Here is a 16,886-nt window from a genome sequence, read left to right as displayed (position 1 = left end):
GCTCAAGTGGTAGAGCCAGCCTTGAGTGCAAAGCTGAGGGACAGGCACTGGAGCCCTGAGTTAAACATTTCAAACTCCAGTACCCTCCCCACCTCACATACAAAAGAATCCAAGCTGTTTAAAACACTAATAGTTCAATTTTTTTTAGTTAGATCAACTATTCTTTTTACTCCATACTTGCACTAAGTGTTGGTATATTATACTTAGTAGTGGTTAACTAAGGGTATCAGTTATATATTGACATGACTGCCTCAGATGGTTCTCAAAGTCCCAAAACAGCAGCAGTAGCATCACCGAGGAATTTGTTAGGAATGCAATTAACCACTGCTTACCTCAGAATCAGAAACAGCAAATACTTTTCAGCAGTTTATGTTTTAAGCCCCCTAAGAGGTTCTTATAAATGCTAAAATTAACTTTGTTTTAACTGAATTTTTTTTGTTGTTGTTGGTCCTGGGGCTTGAACTCTGGATCTGGGTGCTGTCCCTGAGTTTTTTATCTCAAGGATACCGCTCTACCCCTTAAGCTACAGTTCCACTTCCTGTTTTCTAGTGGTTAATTTGAAGTAGGAGTCTCATGGTCTTTAGTGCCTTGGCTGGCTTTGAAACACGATCCTCAGATCTCAGCCTCCTGAGTGGCTAGGATTATAGGCATAAGCCACCCAGGGCCCAGCTAAACTGAGTTTTCTATATACTATATACCATTTATCCCACATCCATCACTCTCAATTTAACTAAAACATTCTTCACCTCTTTGATTAAGCTTTCTCTGGCCACCCTTATTTCTGTACTTAGACCTGAAATTATACTCTTCATGTCTTTCAAGGTATATCTAATACCTATTTTTGCCTACTACATGTAAATGCCTTTAATATCTCCTACTGTCCATTAATAAAAGGTTGACTTTATTCCAATTTTCCGATTAAGTCTCTCAAATATAATAGCTTTTACCACAGAACTTTTTTTTTCCCCACACTGTTAAGTATCAAAAAACCATGACCTCACATATACTTGGCACTCTACAACCACTTTGCTGTATCCTCAGCCTCATAGATTGTGAGCTTATTTTGGTCCATTCCTCACTCTTTATCACTGAAGCAATACTTCCAGTCTGGTGTTTTGCTGGAGAAGAGGTAATAGAGTGTTGAATTTTTCAACCTAGTCAAACATTGAAAATCAGTTCTCCAGGTCTTCTTAGCCCCCTGAAATTGTAGGCATAAGCCCAGGGAGTTTGACTCAGAATATTTTTTTAGGCCACATACTTTATTTACTTCAGAGGAACTTCTAATATTCTGGCAAGGTGCCAGTCGCTCATGTGTAACAATCCTAGCTACTCAAGAGGCTGAGATCTGAGAGTTATTTTAAAGCCAGCTTGGGCAGACAAATTCAAGAGTCTCTTATCTATAATTACTAGTAAAAGCCAAGGCTAAAGTGGCAGAGTCAGCTATGAGCAAAAAAGGTGAGCACTTAAAAAACCAATAAATATTCTACCCTGAATATTAAAGTTCCTCTGAACTTATTTTAACCTGTGAATTTAAGGGTTTTTCTCCAGACTTATATGTTTCTGGACTATTCATTTATATCTGAAATAGATTGTATAGAGTCCTAGAGATCTCTCCCAATTTAATAATTTTGAATTATAGTATGAGACTTGCATCATATTTCTTGATACCATTTGTAAATTATTATCATATAATTTAAAGATGGAATGTATTGGCTGGGCCTAATGGTAAAGTGCTTGCCTAGCATACACAAAGACCTGGGTTCGATTCCTTAGTACCACATATGTAGAAAAAGCCAGAAGTAGTGCTGTGGCTCAAGTGGTAGAGCACTAGTCTTTGAGAAAGCTCTAGGACAGTGCTCAGGCCCTGAGTTCAGGCCCCAGGACTGGCCCCCAAAAAAAGATCGAACGTATTACAAACCGTTATTTTTAAAATGATTTGTAATACCATGCAAGGTAATTAATGATTTAAAAGTTTTTTACAGACTACTAGTAAAAATAAAATATTTTTGAAAAATAATTTTGATTAGGTATATTATAATAGAGTAACTTCCCCAAATCTAGTTTAAAGAGAGAACATGCTATGGTTTAATACCCCACAGTATTTGAATACACAATTAGAATTAACTGTTTAGAAACCTACTAGTATTTATCTGGGCTCTCTTACCGTTGAAGGATAAGGTTTGATTTTCTAGGCAAATTAATACTTATTCATGTTAAATTTTAATGAGAAGAGTTTTTAAAAGTATTTTAAAAATCCAATTTTTATTGGTGTCTTCTATTTTAGAATGTAGTTGAATGTAGAATACTAAGAAGAAAGAGGTTTTAAATGTAAAGGTAGGAGAAAGGTAACACTCAATAATCTGAAATCTTTTCTAGTTTGGGGATTCTGTAAATTGCAATGAGTTCTGATTTTTTTTTTTTTTCATTATTTTCAGGGTTAGTCAGCAAAATAAAATCAACCTAATGACAGCAGACAACTTATCCATCTGTTTTTGGCCAACATTGATGAGACCTGATTTTGAAAATCGCGAGTTTCTGTCTACTACTAAGATCCATCAGTCTGTTGTTGAAACATTCATTCAGCAGTGTCAGTTTTTCTTTTACAATGGAGAAATTATAGAAACTGTGAATGCTGTGGCTCCTCTACCACCAACAAACCCTGGACAATTAGTGGAATCAATGGTACCACTTCAGCTACCACCACCATTGCAACCTCAGCTGATTCAACCACAATTACAGACAGATCCTCTTGGTATTATATAAGTAGGAAGTGATTGCAGACAGCCTGAACTTGGACAAAAAAGTCTAGACATGCATGTTTCAGGGTTCAGTAGTATATATCATATTTCATATGAAAAATTCACATTCAGAATGAGAGACTTTCTCTTTGAACTATATTATATTCCTTATTCACTTCCATTACAAATCAAAGACCATATGGTAAGCATGACTGGAGAGGTTTAATTTTTATAAACAAAAATAGCTATAAAGTACAAAGCTGCTGCTGCATGCAACCTTATTGCAATCAGTATATCATTCCTGTGGCAATTTCTGTCACATTATATTGTGAATAAAATTTTTCTATAGAAATTAAATGATTTAAAGACTCACATATATGAAACATTTAATGCTTCTCAGCCTGCTTTATGGCTGGTTTTGTTACTCAATGTGCTAATTTGGGTATCTTAATTTACATTCTAGCAGTCTGTAGATAACTAAAAGCCCAGTTAAGTATTTTATAATTTCAGGCTACTTATGCCATGCTTGGGATGTTGTTTGAAAGAAAGAAAGAAAAAAAATACATGTAACATATTTCACATATCTGCTCCTTCATTTGTACTTCTGAGTAAACCTGTGGATAATTTGATGAGGTATAAATGAGCTTTTTTCTTTTACACACATACCAAGGTCATGCTTGTGGCTAAAGTGACTTGATAATGTGGTACAAAGGGTAGTTGTCACCAACTCATTTCTTTATGGTCCATAATAAAAGAAACATTTTGTATACTGTTAATTCTGTAAACAGATGCATGTTCAAAAGATCTATGATGGTCTTATAATCTTAATCTAATATATTTTAGATATTTTAATTTTTTCCCTCTTAGGGAATACATTTAGTATAGTGTAGAAAAATACTTCATGACATTTTCATATAAGATTATGTAACTTTTCATACATAAACATAAAATTTGTTGTAGTAAATTCTTTAAACCAAATTTTAATCTAGGACTTCAGTTTAATTTGTTCCTTGAATCTATTTTTATGTGGCCCTTAAGAACATATCCAAAATATCCATTGCTAATATAGCAATAAAAATACTTTGGGGTACAGACAAACCTGCATTCATATCTTTTCTGTGATGTGTTGTGTTAAAATCCAAAATGGCTTTTGCACCATTTTTTGAACCAGTTTTTTTCTTTTGATGTTGGTACCAGAGTTACTATAAAGGACTGCTGCTTTTGGAGTTATACATTTGTTAGTGAAAATACAACTGGAGCACTAAATTACAGGAAAATATCTCATTACAGGAAGCACAGGTAAATTTTGTTAGAGTTCATTCAAAATTCTTTCATTATCAAACCACCTTTTTTTATTTTTTCTGGTAAAGGAAAATAAGGTTTTTCCATTACTAGATACATAATAAAGAAGAAATTAACTGGCTGTTATAATCTTCGTGCTGCAATTTTTAAAGTTACCTTACATGTATCATAGTAATTAGATGAGACTCAAGGCTCCTAAAAGTTTGATTTACTTCATTTTTTTCCCTAAAATAAATATTTCCTACAATTGTACTTCCAATTTTCATTTCAGAACCAAGATGTCAACATGAACCAGGCTGCTGTTGAAATACATGTATATTATAAATTATCTTATTTGTGTTATACTCTTACATGTTATATTATCTTTTCTAAGAAAACAAAGTCCCTATTATTCCTATTGCAAAGCACACAGGAATTAAGAAAGTACAGTAATTTTTAAAAAAACATATCCGGTAAATGTAGTATTCTTAACTTGTTCTATATTACTTATGCCTATTGTCTATATAGCTTTAATTTATAGCTGTCAGTTTAACATTGGCATGTCTGGCAAAGAAAATTAAAACTTTAAGAGTTTTATAAACTGTTTCTAGGTTGCTAAAGAATTTATTTTTCTACTATATATGGTATAGACAAAGCATCAAACTATGTACAGGGAAAAAAAAGCCTGACTATTTCTATTGGAAGTAGTCTGAAAAGAGAATTTTCAGAACTGTTCTTGTCTTTGGTTCATTCTATCATAACTTGGCTATTGTAATATGTGAATTTAGTTTATTTAAACTGTTCTCTTTTTATACCATGTTAATTTAACATTCATCTGCATTTAGTACCATTTTGTTACTACAGTTAGCATTTATCCTTTTCCACGTTTAACCACCTTACACCTTTCCTAAACTTTTCTGCTTTTCTATACATTCTATCATTGATTTGACACACTTCATAGTGAGTCGGTTAAATGTTCTACATTTGATTCAATTAACTAGTAGGTTAAAGTTATTAAAAATTAAAGTCCAATTTAAAGCTCAGTCTGTTACACTGAATTGGTTGTGTTTGTTTTTCCCAAGGGTTAAGCATTGTTTTTAAATTTTAAAAATATAATTCTAAGAACAGAGTAACAATTTTTTTCTGCTAAGTTACTGGAACATTTCATGTTTTAGGGGGACATACATTTAAAGTTCAGTGCTTAGAGTATTATTACAGTATTTGACTTAACAATATATTAACAGAATAAAATGCACAGTGGTACTGTTTAAATTTTCAGTATCATTTTTGGAGGCCAAATTCTATTCAGACATGTAGGAAATACAAGTAATTTACAAACAAAATACAGAAAAAATATTTTTGTTTCATATTTTTAGTCATGCTTTTTCCCTTAATGTTAATATTGTAAATACTGTAGATAGCGATCTAATTTAGCCAAAAAGCAGCTTTTATTTTCCATACTGTTTATAAATAATATCGACCTTTTTAGAATTTTTTTTGAGGTACTGGAATCAAATTTCTAATATCTCTTAGATATAAATAAAAGAGAGCAATTGAAATAAGAACTTAGGTTCCTTAGTGACTTTTAGTTTTTATACATTGATAATTGTAATCTATTTGTCAACTGGGTATAAATATATATATATAATTTTAAAAAGTCAAAAGTGGTTTCTTTATTATAACAGATGTGCTTCACTTAGAGGATGCTACAGTAAATTGTCAGTGAAGCCTCTAATGTAGAGTAATATGAACAAGACAAACAGCATAAATTTTAATTTATAGTTGCCTCTATTTACCCTTAAGTAAAAAGCCAACATTAATTATTCAAGTAAAATAAAATAAGTCCAGTCAGTGTAATTTTATTAGGGAATTTATCATTGAGTTTCCATTATACAATGAAAGTTTAAAATTCATTCTGATGTCTATAAAAATTGGATATAAGTCATCAGGAAAATGAGATAAACTCAGATTTTACCAGAATCTGAATTTTTTAGATATGGGTAAATATTATTTTGAACCCCTGGAAATATTCTTAAGCTTGTTCTACTTTGGCAAAACTCCTAATCTCAAATAGTGTAATTTTTTTTTCCTCTTCATGGTTTGGAAATACAAAGCCAAACTTTATGAGTATATGTTAGACCTGTCAGATTCTGTGGATTTGGTGAGGTCTTTTTGGCTTGAAACTTTTTGATTTTGCTTTTAATTATGTAATTTATTTTTTGTCAGTGTTTAGTCCTTGAATTCAGGGCTTCATGCTTATTAGCAGGCATTCTACCATTTGAGCCATTCCTCCAGCCCAAATAATTCTTAGAAGAAAAAGTTGGTTTAAATGCATCATGGGAGATATTTACTTTTTATTGTATTTGAGTTCTTGAAATTCCTTGCTTTTCCAGGTTGTGAAATATTTGAAAATAAACATTTTTGAGGTGTAATAAGGCAAGGGAAAACTCTTACGTCATTTTTATGATAGTAACATCTATATTTACTTTTTTGAAGACTATGCATTAATATCTCATTCTTACAGCCTACATTTGGTGTAATCCGCAGTTGAAATCTGCTTGGGAACCTTCACTATTGAACCTAATCATTATCCTATAAACATGACTCTCTCAGACAAAACACAAATTTGTCTTTCAGGAAGGAGGAGTGGAGAACCACAGGATCTCACATTCATGTCTTAGTTAAATGGTGTAATATGAATCATCTTTGGAAATTACCCCACAGCAAAAATGGTTTCTTAAAGGCTAATCAATAGCAATTGAAAATTAACATTTTTATTTTATTTCAAATGGTTAAAGTTACTGTGAAAAATTTAATAGCCCTCTTATCCTAATAGTCCATAATTATTTTAGTGTTTCAATTTTTTTTCAAAGTTACTTCTGTATTTTTATTTTAATATAAGCGATTAGGGTTTATACCCAAATTGGTTTTAAATACGTGTCAGTCTTTCCTCATCAGATCATTTTCTTGTGTCCTTAATTGTAAATCATTTGTCCTATATTCTAAGTACTTGCTGTGAATTTTTTTTAAAGATTTTACCAGCTTTAGATTTGGAGCTCTTTGGTTCCTTTTCTCTAGATATTTGGTGTCTTTTTATCCAAATAAATGTCTTAGGTGTTCAAGAAGCAAGCTTGTAGTATTTAATTTCATAAAATAAGTAAAATAAGAATCAGTATACATTATCCAATGCTTATTATTTCTGTAGCACTCAGATTATTTTCCAATATAGAGAGGACATGAAAGTACCTGCCTGTCTGAAAGGACCTGTTCTTAACATATTCTCCCAGATACTGTTCTTAGCCATTTTATTGCTAGACTTTCCATTTGTTGAAAACCTAAGTATAGCTACTGAATATTTTTGAATCATAATACTTCAAGGGGAATCCAGTGTGCTTGCTGAGATGGGGTCTCACTGTTTGCTTTGGCTGGTGTCAAACCATAATCCTCCCTGTGTCAGCTTCTATATGACTGGGATCACAGACAGGAGTCACCACGTGCAACTTGAGCAATGTACTTTTAAAATACAAACTTGCCTTTTGGTTCAATTACAGAATGAGTATTGAATTACTTTAAAATCTGCTCAAAAGTTTCATAATGTGCATCAGAAGTTAGCAAATTTGGCCAAACACTGATGACTCATATCAGCCTGGCTTCTCAGGAGGCTGAGATCTGAAGATTGAGGTTTGAAAGCCAGTTTGACTATAAAGTCTGAGGCTCTCATCTCCAATTAACTACCAAAAAGCTGGAAGCAGAGTTGTGCCTTAGTGGTAAAGTGTCAGCCTTGAGCAAAAAAGCTAAGGAACAGGCTGATTTCAAGCCTTGATATTGCCCACCCACTCTTCCCCCCCAAGAAAAGAAACTTGGGAAACATCAGCCAGTAAAGATTTTATACTTTGCAGACCATAAGATTGCTGTGATACAACATAGAACTGCTACTGTAATGTATACTATGAACAATGAAATGAATGAGTATAATCAATCGATTTGGATCACAAATCATAGTGCTGGTCCCTTATGTAGGTTCAGTAAACTTAAAAGCTAATTTTTATCAGCATGGGATAGTTTAACCTTAATTCAAGATGGTATGTGATGGATTAAAATTTGACAAAACCAGTTACCCTTTGTTCTGACACTTTTCCAAAAGAAATTTTGTTTTAGTAGTAAGAATAGCTATTGTTCTGGGTTTTGATTGTTTTAAGATCTTATCTAGCTGAGAGTATGGCCTAGTGATAGAGTGCTTGCCTAGCATGCACAAAGCCCTGGCTTGGTTTGATTCTTTGCTACCACACATACAGAAAAAGCTGGAGTGGTGCTGTGGCTTAACTGGTAGAGTGCTAGCCTTGGGCAAAAGAAGCTCATGGACAGTGCCCAGACCCTGAGTTCAAGCCCCAGGACTGACAAAATAAATTGGGGGGGGGGTCATTTTGCCTAGTGGTAGAGTGCTTGCCCAGCATGCAGGAGGACCCAGGTTCCATTTTTCAGTACCACATACATAGAAAGATCTGGAAATGGCGTTATAGCTCAAGTGGTAGAGCGCTAGCCTTGAGAAAGTCCAAGGACAGTGCTCAGGCCCTGAGCCTCAAGCCCAGGACTGGCAAAAAAAAAAATCTAATCTGGGCCCTGGTGGCTCATTCCTCATGTAATCCTAGCTACTTGAGAAGTGAAAATTTGAGGATCACAGTTTGAAGTCAACCTGGACTAGAAACTATGAGACTCTTTATCTCCAATTAACCACCAAAAGGCTGGAAGTGTAACTGTGGTTTAAATGGCATAGCTCCAGTTTTGAGCAAAATAGACAAGAGCTCAAGGCCTTGAATTTAAGCCTTCTAGTCCTGGAACTTTAAGAAGCAGAGGCCCAGTGGGTCATGTGTGTAATCCTAAGTGGAACAGGAGGCTAAGACCTAGAGGACTGATTTGAAGTCACCTTGTACAGAAAAATCAAGTTAACCAATAGAAATCTGGAAGTGGAGGCATGATTCTTGAGTGTAGCATCTATGATTATGAAAGCCAAGCAAGAGTGCAGCCCTCACTGCAATAAAAAGTTAAAACTTAATGCATATATTAGAGAAATGTGACACCTGTGATTGTATGCATTAGAATTTATTGAATTATTTTCACAGGCTATTTCTAAAGAATGCCTTACAAGTCTTTGAAGGTAGTAGTTGCATCTTCATACACTGTATGTGATTCTTTCCCATAGCATATTTCTGTAAACTGTGACATAGATAAATATAGTGACAAAATACTAACCCTAAAAATCAAAGTCATGGTCATTGAATGTGAAAGTCTGATAGTTGTTTAGTGAGTGGCCTCTCCCACAGAAAAATTTCTGCCTTACATAGAGTACTGAGTTCCTTTGAAAAATTCATACAGAGGAAAACAATTCCGGCCTTCTTCCAAAAGACATGTTTTGTTGAAAATTCCTGATGAAATATAAATGAAAATTTTGACTTATACCTTGTTACTTGCCGTCAGTATAGAAATTACAGAAGGTCACTAATGAACTGGTCTGCTCACTATGTCAGCGTTGGAGTTTACACATCTGAGATTTGCTGGCTATATGAATGGACTGACCATGGAATCCATGCAAGATCACACTTATTAAATTTTAGCCAGCCTCTAGTATGTCTATCTTCTTGAGATCCCAATTCCATGTATCCATATCCTTAAATATTCTCCTACTTCAATTGACCAAGATTAGTCTGTGTATATGAGCATATTCTGTCAGCACTAAGCTTATATGGAATTAATGAAGCTGGCACTTAATTAAAATATCTAAAATCAGGTTTTCTAGAATTCTGTACCCTTCTTGAACTACTCATACTTTTTTTTTTTTTTTTTTTTTTTGCCTGTCCTGGGGCTTAAACTCAGGACCTGAGCACTATCCTTACTATCCTTGGGCTTTCCCAAGGGTAGCGTTGAGTTACAGCACCACTTCTATGTATGTGGTACACAGGAATTGAACTCAGGTCTTCCTACCTGCTAGGCAAGCACTCTACCACTAAGCCAAATTCCCAGTCCACTACTCATAGCTTAATAGGAAGAGATTTCCATTTGTAATATAGACCAACCTTCCACTAAGACATCACCGGGAAAAAAATAGAATTGCTTGGAAAAGAATGATAGCCAGCATATGGAGAAGAAATAAAAGGCCCAGGTAGAGGAACTTAGTTTGGGGGTCTTTTTTTTTTGCAGGGGGTTGGGGACTTCTTTAAGAAAACTCTGAAGTATACCTTCAAATATAGATGGACAAGAATTAGCATTTATAAGCCAGGTGTGAACACAAAACAATGAGAATTATGTGCCCAGTACAGGCACAGAGTGGTGTCACCAATAGTAGGACTGCAAGTCAGAACTGCAAGGAGATAACACTTCATTCCTATCAGAATGTTTGGCATCACCAAGGTAAAAAATAAGCACTAACTAGAATATGGGGTAATAACCCTTGTGTGCTCGAGTGCCATAAATGAGTCCAGTCACTGTAGAAAACAGTATGGAGGTGCTTCAAAACTAAAACTGTGTCCCATATGATCCAGCAGTCTCATTACTATGAGTAAATGAAACCCATTTATCAGACATTTGCATCCCATGTTCATTATACCACCACTCACAATTGATAAGAAATGAGAGCACTAGCAAGAGGATGGCGTACCTTTTCTGATTGTGAAAAAGAAGAGTTGATAACTTCAAAAAAGTGAAAGCTGAGGAACAGCATTGAGAACCACATAGGGTAGCTGAACAGTGGAAAAACAAAAAGGCTACATAATTAATATTCAGCCTCAACCCTAGTACCCAAGGTGTGGAGAAATCGGAATCCCCACCACTAGATAAGCCTGGTGGCCTCTGACAGGCAAACCTGAGACAAATCTGCATCTGTAAGTACGGAGATTGGGCAGAACAATAAATCCCTTCCCCATTTCTTGGAGATGTAGTGAGCCACTATCCTGAGGGAGAGCTTCCTGCTTGAGATGGAGGTGCTTAGAAGATAACAGTATGATAACATTAGATAGCTGCACGAAGTTAGATAGCCCAGGCCAAGACAGACAAAACTATGAGCACAGAAACAAAATAGTGATTGATGTCTCCTGGTACATCAGCCACCGTAGTCCACCCAGAGAGATAGTGTTGTGATGGGACTCCGCAATGGGTGGTCTCATCTTGCCTATTACAGCAACTTCACCGCCCGAGGGCTATTTCTGAGAAGTTGGGATTATTACATGTCTTTCAATAGTACCAGTAAATGTCAATGGTCGCAATCTCCAATCAAAAGACAGAATGCCAAGTTGGATTAAAGTTTTAAGACCCAATCTACAAGAAACACCTCTTTCTGAAAAAAATAAGCATTAAGATAGAAGTGTAGAAAAAGCTCTCTGATAAAGTGCCCTTCAAAAATATGCAGGTGTAGCTATACTAATACATGATAAAGACAAAATCAAAATTAGAAGGAACAAAGTTATTTCATATTAATAACTATCCTTTAAAAGGAAAAAGCTATGCTGGATGTTGACACACCCAATTTCCTTAAACACTACTAAAATTAAAACTATTCATAGACCACAACAGAACAATAATGGGAAATTTCAGTACTCCACTCTTACCAATAAACAGGCCATGCAGACAAAATATCAACAAAATCTCACAACTAAATGACACAATTGAACAATTGGATTTAACAGACATAGAGTAATATTTCACCCAGCAGCCGCATAGTAAACATTCTGCTCAAATAGCTTGCCAAACCTATTTCTCCAAAATAGGTTATATTTTAGGATATAAAGCATGTCTCAGCAATATATATATATATCCCCTGTTTTATATCTGTCCACAGTTGCAACAGAAGGCACCAACAAAATACCACAGAATATAAATAAGTTATTAATATAATACATCTTAGAAAAAGGAGGTACACATCAGATGATCATCTTGATACAGAAAACAACAAAAGTCAACATTCTTTTATGATAAAAGCTTTGAAGAAATTAGAAATTGATTTAATGTGCCTCAACGTAGTAAAGACCACAAAAGTCAAATCCATAATCTACTAAACCCCTGCTAAAAGGGAAGAAAATTGGAGTCATTTCCATTAAAGTCAAGAACAAAGTAGTTCTACTCTCCTCCTGTTCAACATACTACTAGAATTATGAGCCTGACAAATATAGCAACTGAAAGAATTTATTTATTTTGCCAGTCCTGGGCTTGAGCTCAGGGCCTGAGCACTGTCCTTGGACTTTCTCAAGGCTAGAGCTCTACCACTTGAGCCTCAGCACCACTTCCGGCTTTTTTCTATGTATGGGGTACTGAGGAATTGAACCAGGCTCTTCATGCATGCTAGGCAAGCACTCTACCACTAGGTCAAATCCCCAGCCCAAACTGAAAGAATTTTTTAAATGTCCAAATAAGAAAGGGATATACCAAATTATCCCTATTCACAGATTATAGGATTCTATACTTAAAGGTCCCTAAAGATTCGGCAAAAAAAAAAAATGTTTAGATCTGGTAAACATAAGCAAGATATGAGTAACATACAAAAAGTCATTAACTTTTCTATTTACTACCTTGAACAAACTAAAACAAACTAGGAAAACAACTTCATAATAGCCTCAAAAGAAAAATAAAATTAGGTTTAATCATAACCAAAGACATGAAAGATTTCTACAATTAAAGCCTTGAAGAAAGAAAGAAGATATCTGAAGTTGGCAAGACCTCCCGTGTTCATAGATTTGCAGAATCAGAATCATGAAAATGATCATACTATCAAAAGCAACCTATAGATTCAAAGCAATGCCTATCAAAATTCCAATGACATTCTTTGTGGAAATGGGAAAATCAATCCTAAAAGTTATGAAAACATAAAGACTGAATAGTAAAAGCAATCCTGAACAAAAGAAGTAATGCTGGAAGGTCTCACAATACCAGACTTAAAATTATATTAATATAATTAACATAGTACTGGCACAAATGCAAACACACATACAACCACTGAAATAAGAGTAGACAACAGAAATAAAACTCATAGAACTACAACCATCTGAACTTTTGACAAAAGAGCCAAAAACATGCACTGGAGAAAAGACAATCTCATTAACAATGGTCCTGGGAAACTGATCATACAAATGTAGAAAACAAACGAGTCTTCTCATCCTGAATAAAAATTAATTCAAAGCCTATGCAGGCATTTTGAGGCGATACCTAGAGAAAGCATAGGGAAGATGCACTTGGAAAGACATGGGATGATTATAAGTAGTGATCTGGCCAAGCAGGGTCATACAGACCCTACAAAAGGATGAAGCCATTGATCTAGGATCCTAGTACTTATATAGAGTATTAGGATAAGACGCAAGCCCCAGAATACTAGAGAGAAAAAGGAAGGAAATGATGCAACAGTTATTTAGATCTGAAAGTGGGATTTAGGCAGAAAATTCATCACAATGAATGCATTATCCCAATTTCTAGAGAGTGGAGTTTGGGATAGAACAATTTGGTTTAATTTAGAGCTGCTGTACATCCATTAATAGGATTCTTTAATTTGCTTGTCTTTGAGTGTGATGCAACATTAAACCTGCAGGAAAAAGCTAAATGACCCTGAATATATCCACTAATGACAAATACTGAAGTTTCTTTCAGTGTTACAAGAGCTAAACACACCTGTTCTGACAATGGAAGCTGAGACACTGTCCTAGGTAAATCAGTTTTGGCTTCTAGGATACAAGTTTATAAGAAACCCAACTCAAAAGTTCAACTGCATCATTATCACAGTGAAGCTCTGGCCAAATCAGAACAAATTTTCACTATTGCCTTTGCAAGGCATACGATCTCTTTACAACCATCTGCTTTCAAACAGGAAACATCAGCCAGGCTGGAGTCTTGGCAGAGTTTTCCTTCATCTTTTTTATTTTAATCTCCACCACCCCCCTTTTTTAGCCTTTCCAAATTTCTTCTAACATAACATAACATTGACACTTTAATTTTCATTTTCTCAAACTTGAACCGTTCTAGTCAAATACAAATAAATGTACAAGCACCACTACCCCCCTTCCCCAAAGTATATCATAGTATTTTGGCAAAATGGATGCCTCTCTGTGTTAGGCAATATGTTTTTTGAGTCAGGATTTTTCATTTCACCCCTGAGATATCTTGAACTAGAGAGGTGACACCTTAATTAAAGTCATTGCCAGGTCAATGACTCCCTCACTTTAAATGGAAAAATGATTGCATTGTTCCTATGGAATATCGTTGTTCATGGTTCTTGTGGGGTATTAAGTACTATCAGTATAGTACATTACAGTCTTTTACAGACTTTTCATATGTATGTCATATTCTGAACCCCTCAAAACTGACTTACAGGCCAGGCGGGGTGGCTCACACCTGTAGTCCTACTCAGGAAGCTGAGATCTGAGGATTGCAGTTCAAAGCCAGCCCAGGCACTTAAGTCCATGAGACTCTTCAATTAACCATCAGAAAACCAGATCTCCCACTACCAAGAAACAAAAAAAACAAAAAAACTGACTTACACACTTGAACAGTGGTAACACTGGAAACTACCTGGAGGAATGTGTTATGGACTGTCAGATTTTGGAACCATTGGAGACAGTTACATTCTTGGCCCCATACTGAACAGTAAGATTTCTAAAGGAACAGCAGCTATTTTGGGTTTTTTTTTTTTTTTTGTCATAGGTTTTGAACTCTGGGCCTGGGTGCTGTCCCTGAGCTCTTCAGCGCAAGGTTACCACCCTACCCCTTGAGCCACAGTGCCACTTCCGGTTTTCCGGTGATTAATTGGAAATGAGTTTCACAGACTTTAGTGAAGTCTGTGGCTAGGGGGCTAGCTTTGAACCACGATCCTCAGATCTCAGCCTCCTGAGTAGCTATGATTATAGGCGTGAGCTACCACACCTGGCTTGTCATTCTTATTTGAACAAAACCCAGAGTAAAAACAAAAATGCTTATGTTATGCATATATACATGTGCACACTAATATCTATTTACACAGTAAGCTGAATCTTAAATTTTTCCCCTAAATATTTCCCCTTTCTCTACATGATGCTTTCCAATATTCTCTGTACACTTTCATAATCATCTAGTGATAGTTGTGTCTCCTCAGCAAATAATTTGAGAATTATAAGCCTTATAAATTCTAGAACCTAAAAGTGGTTTGATAGCTGTATGAACATTTGAGATTAATTTTCAAAATATGAACTGTTTATTACAAGATATTTGTTCAGGGTAAAAATATATTTCTTACTGGGGGAATATATATTTAAAGATATACCACAGGCCAGTCTATGAAAGTATCTTTCCACACACTGATTGACATGAATGAGACACTAGGCAGGCAGATATCTGGGAGCTGGAAGCCTGTCAGCCTCACCGGGCTATTTTCTGTACTGAACTTAGTAATTGTGTGAACATTCTTATCTCATAGACTCCAAACCCACTTCACAAAACACACTATGGGTGAAATTATGTTTTTCTGATTCCAAATCCTGTGTTCTGGCAGGTGGGTCCTTTCAGTTGTGTTCCAATTCGTAAAAGTCCAACTCCAAAATCAAAGCTAAACCTTCTGGGTTTCTGATGTTGCATTAAAATAATGAAAACAAAAGAGCAATGAGGTGCTCTTCATGACATATATGGCCTTCCATGGTTGAATAATGTGCTATGGTAAACAATAGTCCTTTTTAACCTCATTCCTAGTCTCAGATGTTTTTCTTTACTATGCCATTAGAACAAAGCTTCATATGATATTTGCTAATTCAATCAATTATCCTTACAAGAATTTGCCTTTGATTGAGTCTGAAAATTCTTAGTGAACTTTCCTTTTATACCATTCTGTTACATATTAATCTGATATGGTTGGTAATATTGTCTGTGAATTTATTCCATCATCTATGTTTTCAAATTTATTGGCACAAAGTGGTTCAGAGTTTTTCTTTTCCTTTTTCTTCTTTCATCTATTGTTTGTCTTGATTTGTTTTGCCAAGCATTTGCCAATTTTATTGTTTTTAAATTATCAGTCTTTTGCTCTATTGTGTCTTTCTACTAGGTCTTTGTTTACTGCTTCATTTATTTCTACTTTATTTTTATCGTTTTCTATTTTCTACTTGCTTTGGGTTTCTTGTGTTATTTTTCTACTTCTTCGTTGTTTGTTTATAACAATAATTTTTAGTATCTCATTTTATTATGATGAACTTTTTTGTCTTTTTCCCCCTTTTGGTAATAGTGATTGAACCCAGGATGTTGCATATTCTAGGCAAGTGCTTTGCCACTGAGCTATATTCCAGCCCCTTCATTTTATTATTTATTTCTTTGTGCCAGTACTGATGCTTGAAGTCAGGGCCCTGAGCTGTTGCCTGGCTGGCTAGCATTCTACCCCTTGAGCCACACATTTTTTTCAGGGGGCATTTTTATGGTTAATTGTAGACAAGAATTTCAAGGATTTGTCAGCTTGCTTCAAACTACAATTCCCAGATCTTAGCCTCTGAAGTAGCTATGGTTATAGTTGTGAGCCACTGATAACTGGGTTCCCTAAAATTCTTAGGAGGGATATATAAATACCTCTGAATAGGAGGTGCATATGATCAAATAATGAAACCTGTTATATATAACCTACATAGATACAGATTTGCTATCACTTAATAATAAGGACATGTGATAAATACATTAATTGATTTTATTGTGCAAACATCACAGGGTGCACTTACATATCTGATGGTATAGCCTAGAATACATATCTAGGCTATATGGTATACTATATTGCTTATAGACTACAAATTTGTACAGCTTGCTTCCCTCCTTCCATCTGTCCCCCCTCTTTCTCTCTCTCTCTCTCTCTCTCTCTCTCTCTCTCTCTCTCTCTCTCTCTCTCTCTCT

The 16,886-nt window shown here is 35.1% G+C and overlaps 1 protein-coding gene across 2 annotated transcripts in view; it reads left to right on the top strand.

Annotated features, from left to right (window-relative positions):
• Arhgap5 (Rho GTPase activating protein 5) overlaps positions 1 to 6,459 on the top strand; it is a 51,690-nt gene extending 45,231 nt beyond the window's left edge. For both annotated transcript variants that reach the window (XM_090345203.1, XM_090345202.1), the window contains exon 6: positions 2,436 to 6,459. In XM_090345203.1, the coding sequence (XP_090201329.1) occupies positions 2,436 to 2,763 (328 nt within the window). In that variant the 3' untranslated portion in view covers positions 2,764 to 6,459. The remainder of the gene's footprint in view (positions 1 to 2,435) is intronic.
• Positions 6,460 to 16,886: the final 10,427 nt, after the last annotated feature.

The sequence above is a fragment of the Megascapheus bottae genome, chromosome 14 (genome assembly GCF_031878675.1).
Source record: "Megascapheus bottae isolate mThoBot1 chromosome 14, mThoBot2.hap1, whole genome shotgun sequence".
Lineage (NCBI taxonomy): Eukaryota > Metazoa > Chordata > Mammalia > Rodentia > Geomyidae > Megascapheus > Megascapheus bottae.
This window is presented reverse-complemented; position numbering and strand designations above follow the sequence as displayed.